Source organism: Seriola lalandi, unplaced genomic scaffold (assembly GCF_002814215.2).
Source record: "Seriola lalandi dorsalis isolate HSWRI2012SDOR001 ecotype SW California unplaced genomic scaffold, Sedor1 jcf7180002054664, whole genome shotgun sequence".
Classification (NCBI taxonomy): Eukaryota; Metazoa; Chordata; class Actinopteri; order Carangiformes; family Carangidae; genus Seriola; species Seriola lalandi.
In genome coordinates, this window is record NW_019525217.1 from 549,828 (window position 1) to 559,314 (window position 9,487).

At 39.7% G+C, this 9,487-nt stretch overlaps 1 protein-coding gene across 1 annotated transcript in view; it reads left to right on the forward strand.

Moving 5' to 3' along the window:
* LOC111665963 (transmembrane protein 132C) overlaps nt 1-9,172 on the forward strand; it is a 138,695-nt gene extending 129,523 nt beyond the window's left edge. The window contains exons 10-13 of the mRNA XM_023421127.2: nt 2,965-3,093; nt 3,277-3,576; nt 3,758-4,032; nt 4,500-9,172. Coding sequence (XP_023276895.1) covers nt 2,965-3,093; nt 3,277-3,576; nt 3,758-4,032; nt 4,500-5,127 — 1,332 coding nt within the window. The 3' untranslated portion in view covers nt 5,128-9,172. The remainder of the gene's footprint in view (nt 1-2,964; nt 3,094-3,276; nt 3,577-3,757; nt 4,033-4,499) is intronic.
* Nucleotides 9,173-9,487: the final 315 nt, after the last annotated feature.

The following is a 9,487-nucleotide window of genomic DNA, read 5'->3' on the forward strand; positions in this document are numbered from 1 at the left end:
AAAAAGCAACGAAGGAAGCAGTAAATGGACTTACATATTTAAGACCTAACTAAATGTAATTTAAGACCTAACATGCGGCTAATGTAAAGCTAGCGGAGCTTGGAGTTGGTTATCTGGTTGCTAGGCGCACGCACGCACGCACCACAGGTCAGGAGCTGCCGTTGCCATGGCAATGTGAAAATCTGCCCAGAATTTGGCTTCTTCGTGGCTTTAAACAACTGCAAATTATGAGAAAACCGTTACTTCTTTTCATAAACCGAAAAGACCGTGCCAGACACTGAAGCCAGAGGTTTCTACAGTCTCTATTTTATTCAGATATTCCTTAAAATGAGTGAGTAAGCTCAGTGCGAAGACAGAGTGAGATTCTTTTGAAAAAAAAAGACGATTACATTAGGTGTCAATGAGAGTGAGACAGGTATTGCTGCCGGACTCGGCACCCCCGTTTAAATTTTGTGCAGACCCTGCCTGTCAAAGTTACATTTTATGAATCCCAACAACTATGTCTACATTTTCAGAAAGAATTATTTGTCTCCTTTTTACGGTTTGGCCGCGAGCTCGAGTTAAAAATAAAAATAAAGGTTATTTTTTACTGCTTCACGCACTCTAGCCAACTGACGCTTTCAATCTAACTTTGAAGAAAAAGTGATTTCCACTCCTCCTTTGAGTGCTCAGAGTTAGAAAAGTTTACATGTTATGTAAAAACAGTTCCTGTCTTTTTGAGAGAGCAGAAGTTTTCCTCCGTTTTATAGTTTGAATCACATTTCTACGTGCAGGTATGAGAGAGCTGGGTGACTCAGAAAAAAGGTGCAATTTTGTAGAAAAAAGGTGGGTTTCTAAAGAAAATTCCAATGCATTTCTAATGCATTATTTATTCCCAGTTTTTTGGGAATAACTTTGGGAAAAATTGGAATTTTAACACCAAAAGTCATAGCACCCCTTTCAGGATCAAGACGCACGTTTTGATGTATATATTACCGGGGTTTTCTCAAAGCTACGGGAAGAGTTACGCGCCGAAATTTGGCGGAAGAATAATAAACCCGAAACAGAATATTAATAGATGCTCCGCCCCGAGGCACTCCTCTCAGCTATTCTAGCTGTAGAGGAGTGCCTCGGAGCTGAGCACCCGTGGCACTAATTAAATATAATAAAAATTATTATTTTAATTGTACTTTTTCTAATTATCTTTTCTATTGCTCCCTGTCACAGTATATAAGGATCCACCGTCTGCAGAAAAACACTCTCATACACACACCTAGAAACTACACACACTCACCATGCATACTATATTGGGAGACTACCATGTTACAAGCTGTTCCTGACTCTCTAATCACATTGCCAAGGGTTATTTTATCACACTATCTCAAGCTATTATCCCTCACACTCTCTCTTTCCCCCCAGCTTCCCTTCTCCCTCCTTTTCTTTTCTTTTTTTTTTAATCAAACAATACCCCACGTTATAATTTCTATCCAAGGGCTAATTGGACGAGAGGCAGCTCATTACGATGAAAATATAGATCTGATCCTGCGCTTTATTCGAGCATTATCTACGCCATTCACCATTACCTGTGGAAAAATGACGCGGCTTTGAAGAGGGAGAGTAAGATGGAGAACGAAATTGAGTAAAAATGGGTGAAAAGTAGAAGACTGGAGGAAAAAGAGGGGAGGGAGGGGGGAAGGGGGAAGGGAGTGTAGGAGGCATGGGAAAATAAGAATTTGATGTGAAAATAAAAGTAGGGAAAGAGATAAAGTGTTATTCCTCACGTTGGAGCTTAATTACGTTTGTAGGGAGGTATTTGTTGTGTTATACCTACACAATCCTTTCTGTGTTCTGATTAAAGAAAGCAACGGGTTCTATCGAGGGAAATTAGTGAAGGCAAGATCACTTAAAGACAAGCAGAGAAAAATACACTCTCTGCTCAACTGTTTTCATTTATGGAAGAGCTGCTGCTAGAAGAAGACGGGAAAAAAAACATTATTTTCTAAGTCTTTGACCTAATTGTATTGGACGACATGGTCAATGTTGTTTCCATTGTGTTAAAGATGCATACAGCTGAATCAATAAAATAAAAAAATAAAATAAAAAAGATAAACATATCACACTGTCAAGCTACTAAGACCAATAAATAACTTTTCCTCATATACTGTCAAAAAATCAGGTTTGAAAATAGAATATTTAAATTAAAAACCATCAGGGAGGGATCTGTACTTTAACCTAATTAATGTAAATATCCTTTTGGTTCTTTTATGTCTTTCTGTATGAAAAACCAAAAACTCAAACCTGCATTAATGAAGTTTTTGGTCTCTTGGGGTCATTTAGACAAGCTCTATGAACCAGTAAAGTGATTATGGCAAATGTGTTGAATGAAGAATTTAAGACAAATAATCACTACTAAATGCTAAATGCAGCTAACTTTGTCTGTTTGTTTTCTGATGCTGAGCAGGAAGCATAGATTGGAGAGTTTAGTAGAGCTTTTCTACTAAGAACAGCTGCCTGACACTGGCGAGAGTAGTGAGTCGTGAGGTTGTGTGTCCGAAAAACCTAAAGATGCTAAAATAAATAAATAAATAAATAAAGCTGTCATATGAGTCATAGTCATATGATGCTTTGTTCATATAAAAATATAATTTAGTGCGGCTTTAAATACCAGATCACTGGAATAAATCTGGATGGGAAATTGACATTTCAGCTTGCTTTCTGCACTGTGCAAGTAAACATTTATCAGTGACACAGGTATCCCTCACAGATCATGATCATCGCTCTAAACTCTAGCAGATGTGTCAAAGTATCACATGGACAATCATGTAACAAGGAAATTTGTGGGACTGATCAATCGTACTTGATCACCTACTGGATATACATGAAGACCGTCAGTATAAATGTATAGATGGTTTCCTTTGAGTGATTGATCTATACTGTTGTTGTTTCTCTTTGTATTGATTTGTTTTGGTGTTTTGTCTCATTCAGGAAGCTGCGATCAGTGCATGGATCCAGTACAGTGACGGCTCAGTGACTCCGCTTGATATCTATGATCCCAAGGATTTCCTCCTCTCGGCTGTCTCATTGGATGAGAGTGTCATCTCCATAACCAATCAGGTACAGGCAGCTTCCCTTACTTGATCAGATGTGTGAAGTTAAAGCTTTGTAGGATGCTAGAAATCTTACGATGAAAATATTAGAGAAAGTATAAAATAGACACTTGCAGATTATGCTGTCCAAAACATGACTTAACCACAGGCCCATGGGTTTGTTCCTTTTCACATTGTCTCTGTCAATTAGGAGCAGCACTGGCCAATTGTGGTAGCAGAAGCTGAGGGACAGGGGCCACTGGTTCGCGTAGAGATGGTCATTTCTGAGACCTGTCAGAAGTCCAAAAGGAAGAGCGTGCTGGCATCTGGAGTTGGCAACGTGTTAGTGAAGTTTGGAGCAAAGAGCGAGGAAAGAGGGGAGACGGGAAGAGGTGGGCAGGAGGACGGAGGAGGGATGGACAACAGCACCAGCGAGCACCGAACAAAGGACGGAGGAGAGTGGAAGTCCAACAGTGCAGCCGTGGATCGAGAGGAAGGAGCCATGAGGAAGGTGGGAAGAAACAATGAATGAATGGATGAATGTGCAGAGTTGTTGTTGGGATATTATCCTTAAACAATACATCATCATCATCATATAATATCACCGTATTCTTGCGTAATTCAATGGAATGAGAATGACATTTACATAAATAAAAACAAAATATGTGCATGTGTTAATTTCCTCTCACCAGGTTAGCACAACAACCAAGAGCACAGTCACCCATCGTGCTTCAGGTGGTAAAGCTGCCAATGGAGGCAGCAGCAGCAGCCGAGGCAGTGGCCCAGGCCAAGCAGGAGATTACAGTAGCTACCCAGCACAAGTTGAAGTACCAGGGACCGGGGACAGTGAGCTGAGCCACACCACCAGAGGCCTGTCCGATCTGGAGATTGGGATGTATGCCCTCCTGGGAGTTTTCTGTCTGGCAATACTGGTCTTCCTCATCAACTGTGTCAGCTTCGCTTTCAGGTAAAACATTGGAAAAATCAATTATTTTTATAATATGAGCTCAGCATGCAAGCAAGTGTCTTTTTAGGTTAAATTAAAAGACCTTCACCATGGTTGAGAATCTTCATAGTGTGAACCATTATGTGACCCTTAAAGGCCTGTGTACCAAATGCCTGATGTTGATGGATGAGGTGTTTACTGACCTAATCTGGTCCACAATCTGGTCTGGTGGTGTTGTTCCCTATGTGGCGGTTTGGCCCAGAAGTAATTGCTGCTGTCATTCATTTATTAAACAATTTGAATTTGATTGTTCAATCTGATAGTTTTGGTCCAAATATATATTGCATGTAGCTTTGACCAAATATTGATGCTGTACATCTTTCCACTATGTGAATAAAGGGATGTCCATTATGAATATTATAGCCTAATATTACACACACTCAAAATCGTTCTTCAGTAGTCGGCTAATTATCATCCTTTGTCTGCAGATACCGTCACAAGCAAGTCCCCGTTCTGGAGACAGGTGGCAACATGAACCACGCCCACGACTGGGTGTGGCTTGGAAACGAAGCTGACCTTTTAGCCGACCACTCTGACCAATGCCAGGGAGGGCTGCCGGATGAGTGCACCACCATCATTGACCGGAATGAAGGAGGATACGAGGAGAACAAGTACCTGCTCAACGGGGCCGGTAACACCTTGGTGATGGGCGTGGGCACAGGCATGGGCACTATTAGTGGGAGTGGTGGCACAGCTGGACACCGGGGCATCACCCACGGACAAACCTTACCCAGATCTGTCCCAGAACCGCATCAGTGCCTTTCAGCAATCACTACTGGTGGCAAAGATGCCACCGGGCAAGCGGAGCATCTGAATAATTCCCCCCGAGCCACGGCCGCCGCTGCAGTCGCAGCTGCCAAACGCAAACGCGTCAAGTTTACGTCTTTTGCCACTGTTCTGCCCAATGATAATTTGGGCGGGGGTGGCCCGTACACCAACTCCTCAGTTCTGGTGAGCAATGGGAGCGAGGATGACATCAAGTGGGTGTGTCAGGATATGGACCTGGGTCAATCTGAAATCAGAACCTACATGGAGAGGCTACAAGACAATCTGTGACTGATGGGAAAAAGACTGAGAAATGGAGGGGCAGAGGATGAGTGCAGGCGGGGGAGAATGGACAATGAGTACAATTCACCTGTAATGCCTTTGCAATGGATGAAGGGAGGGAAAATCGGAGGAATATGAGACCAGAAAAAGGGACACAAAGTGTGGCCAAGAGTATTGAACAGGGGAGGCTAAATTTTGATCCTCTTAGGCTATGGGAACTGTCATCAATAGCTGAAATCAATGGTAGCAAAAAATAAATAACATTACGAGTTTATTTTATATTATTTATTCTGAAGATATTAGTGTAAAAATTATAAAATCACTATTGGTTATGAATGTTAATTTTCAGAGTTCCAGTAAAGCATTGAGCTATACAGTAAATTCAGGGTATGTTACTGGACTAGCATTTTCAAGCCACTATACATTTAAACAAGGACGGCAAGGACTTACATCATATTGCCAACATTGACTGTGGCTGTTGATTGATTATTCTAGAGATTTAGTATTAATATGCAAACTACCAAGTCTGCTGAATCACCAGTGTCTCTGAAGAATAGGTGCACAGCAAAGATACAATCTGTTCTTGTTCTATTATGTGACCCATCTCCTTTTGGCATTGCTCATAAGTAAAATGTAACATGTAAAAATATATATATATATAAATATATACATATATATTCCAAGTACTCCAACTACAAATTCAGGCAATTTGCAGTGACCAGCAGGAGCTGCCATCCAGCACTGTATTCAGGCAATTCCTCAAACAGAATGTGTCAAGAGTTGGAAAATGGTTTGTCACAAAAAAGACAGTTTCTCCCTTGGATCCAAGACAGAGGCATTTAATCTTGCACAATTACAAACATGAAAGGACATTAGCCATATTTGAGGCTTTTTCTCCCCGTATTCAGAACCAATCCTATCACCCCCCCTGGCCCCCTTCTCCGTGTCTGTGACTGGACAGCAGTAGAAACTTTGTGAACTAAAGTACGCAGTGAAATACTGTGAAATACTGTCTGTAAACTAAAATGGGACAGACCGAGGTGTCTCATATAAAAAGGAGGCTGCTTGGGCTTTGCAAAGCCTGACGGAACACTCAGTGCTGAGGATTATTTAAAATAAAAAACCATGTAGGCTTCAACACAGACCAGAGTACCTACAGTGATATACATGGAGCTAACAGGATATTCTGAAAGACATTACAATACAAATGAAAATGGAGCGACCCTCTCTAGATATGGGTTCATGAAACATGTTTGTTCCTGCTGAACTCTTCTTATATATGTTTTTTTCCCTTTTTGTTTGTCCTTTTTTGATAAATAGAATGTTTTTATTATGTTTTTCCTTATGATTGTTTTCCTCATTTGGGAAGATATTAATCGTAGCTTTTTATTTCAGAGATTTATTAAGATTTTAAGGATATATGATTCTTTTTTTTTTCCTCTAGAGATCTATTTATTTAAATTAACATTTGAGAGGGTGAGGAATGGAAGAAAGGGCCAAGGGCAAAGACTGAAAACTAAAGACCTGCTGGTGAATGATAGCACATACAGTAAGAGAGTAAGGAAGGAAGAAGACAGAACAGGCAGAGGTTGCCTCACCTTCGTTAAGCTCAGGTGACGAGTCATGAAGAACTGACAATTAAAAAAAAAAAAGGAGAACTGTTAGATTGTCAAGACTGCAATATTTATTTATAAATGTGTTCCTGTTTCAGAGTACACTGTATGTTGTAAATAAATAAACATGCTTCAAAGTGCTTGTGAATAAGATTGCAGGTCACTAGCCAACAACATGGTGATATTTTGTACATTTTATGGTGCAAATATGGTACACAATACTATCTACCACCACAATGTGAAAGTGATTATTATTGGTTCTTATTGGTTCTTTTTTCTAAAGATGTTCCTGTCTTTGTTTGAAGTATTGAATGAGTTCTTGTCTTTGTACAGGGTAGGAATCAGTTTACCTCCATAATGAGATGTTAAAATGGAGGCAATCCATCTTTGTATCACACTCAAAATTGCTTAAGGACGGTGAGTCGGTGAGATCCACTTCAAGAAAGAAAACCAAATCAAATGTGAGGATGTTTACCAGTGGGCAAGTCCAAGGGAAATCAGAAGGCAGAATCTGGATTACTGCCGAAAACTAAGCATTTCTATTCTCAATCATTTGTTGAGCAAGAAACATAATTTTAATGAATGCACATTGAAATCACAACCCATGTTATTGGGTCTAAAACAGACAGAAGAGAGGATAGAAAGAAAAGCGAGTTTGGATAAACAGATAAGAGACCTGAGCTGACTCCAAATGGGGAAACTAAATGGGCTGCACAGCCTCCACCAAAGCAATAGATATTTTTGACTAATGATGGCGACTATAGTGTATTTTCTGGACACATTACACATTACTTCATCTTGCGTACTCTAACGTAGCAACGAGACTGCTGTGAAAGGACGAGTCACACAGGTACAAGTTCAATAGCTTAAGGTATAAGTGTAGCAATGTTCTCAGATGAAAAACCTTTTGACTCTTAACATGCTAGAACTGTGAGTTTAATTATACTTTACAGCCTGTGAGACCTATTCTACCTGTTGTATAATTTTAAAACTGTATGGATGTCAACTAAAAAAAAAAATAGATTAAGAAGATTAGTTTTGAGAGATTCTTTTTCGGGGGTGTTGCTGCTTTTATTTGATATGAGAGAAGGACAAATCTACACCATGTGTAACCACTGTGGAGGGACTGCAACTTACTGCCTGCTTACTACACTACTGCTGAATTTTGGCTCAGTTCCCTAGAGGAGTTGTTTTGAAAGTATAAATGTTTTGCTTCTTTGCAGCTGTCAGAGGGTTACATAGAAAGGCCAGGATTATTAGTTGTTTGTAACTAAAGAGTAAAGGTTTATGTCTTTATTCATGCTAATTTGGTTTTTAGCAGTAAGATCAAATAGATAATTTTTAACATCGATGCCTCTAAGTGTAGAGATGAGATTTGTTTTTTACTTATTTTTTACTTACTTTATTTCATTTTTTCCACATTCTTCTCAGAGGCTGCTTCCCTAATATCTAGGGAAATGGATGCCTCATAGCTTCTGGCAATCTGACTCCAACAGAATTATGTTCATATTTAACCGACTTGCAATGTAAGTGTTTAATCAGTGCAGGTAGTGGTGTGATGTTCCTACAGCAACAAGGAAAAGTAGGGGTGTGGCAGTAATGGAGGTGACTGTGCATACACTCAGTTCAGACTTTCAATGAACATTTCATGTCTTACAAAACTTATTTTACTAATGCAAAACAGTTTCATATGAATGTCATATGGTTTTGAAATAGATCTGGATTCAGCCTTATTATACACATTTGGTTGGCATTGTGTCTACAAAGCATCTGCATATATGGTGCTCTTACTTTCTGAGAGAAAACGGGGAGACCTTATTTTCAGACAATGGTTTTACATTATTAGCCACTGTTGATGTCTCCATCCAGTAGTTATACCACTTTAGCCAATCCCAGCTAACATTGGATGAAAGGCAGCCCTGGACAGGTCACCAGTCTATCACAGGGTGTAGATGTCTCCTGTCACACCCTGTTATACTGTGATTATACTACCTTAGAAGTTATGCATACAGTAACACACATCTCCCAGCCAATTTGTTTTTAGACCAATGCGTGTAACGTCTAACGGCAGAAATGCGGAAAGCCATTTTCTAAACAGCTCCTCTCGGGTGAAGCCAAAGCATAGCAGTAGTTCACTGGGTAAGCAGTAAACAACATGGGACTTCTACAGTGGCGACATCTGACTGTGGTGAGAAACCACTAAACAACTAAAAGACAAATATATACTCTCATAAGCAAAATACTTACATTCTTCAAATGGTGTTCAGTTGTTATGTAGTTAGAGTGGGAGGAACACATGAGCAGCAGTTGAATGTGCTACAGGTAGAAGAGGTGCTAGTGGACGACAGCCCTAAAAGTTTTTTTGTTTAATTTGTTTTCTTTTTGCTATTGTCATTGTTTAAACATGGTTCTTGGAGGCCAATAAAGACCCATAACCAAAACCTGACAGCCTGCTCCTTTGTCTTATAATACTCTCTTATTATTGAATCCCTTTTCATCAATATCAGTCAACTACAGCTTCCTTTTTGTGATTGTGTGGAATTTGGCTCATATAACGCAAAAAAATACTTTTATTACAGTTCTGGTGTATCAACCTATCATGGAGATGGTATTGTACAGAGTACAGTCAGACTGGTAGATACAGTAGCTGGAACTTGAGTCATCATCATTGTATGAGTAGGTGGCATCGTGTTTATGAAATGCAACATAAAAAAAACAAACTGATTGTAATTATTTGAGAAGATAATCTTTTTTTT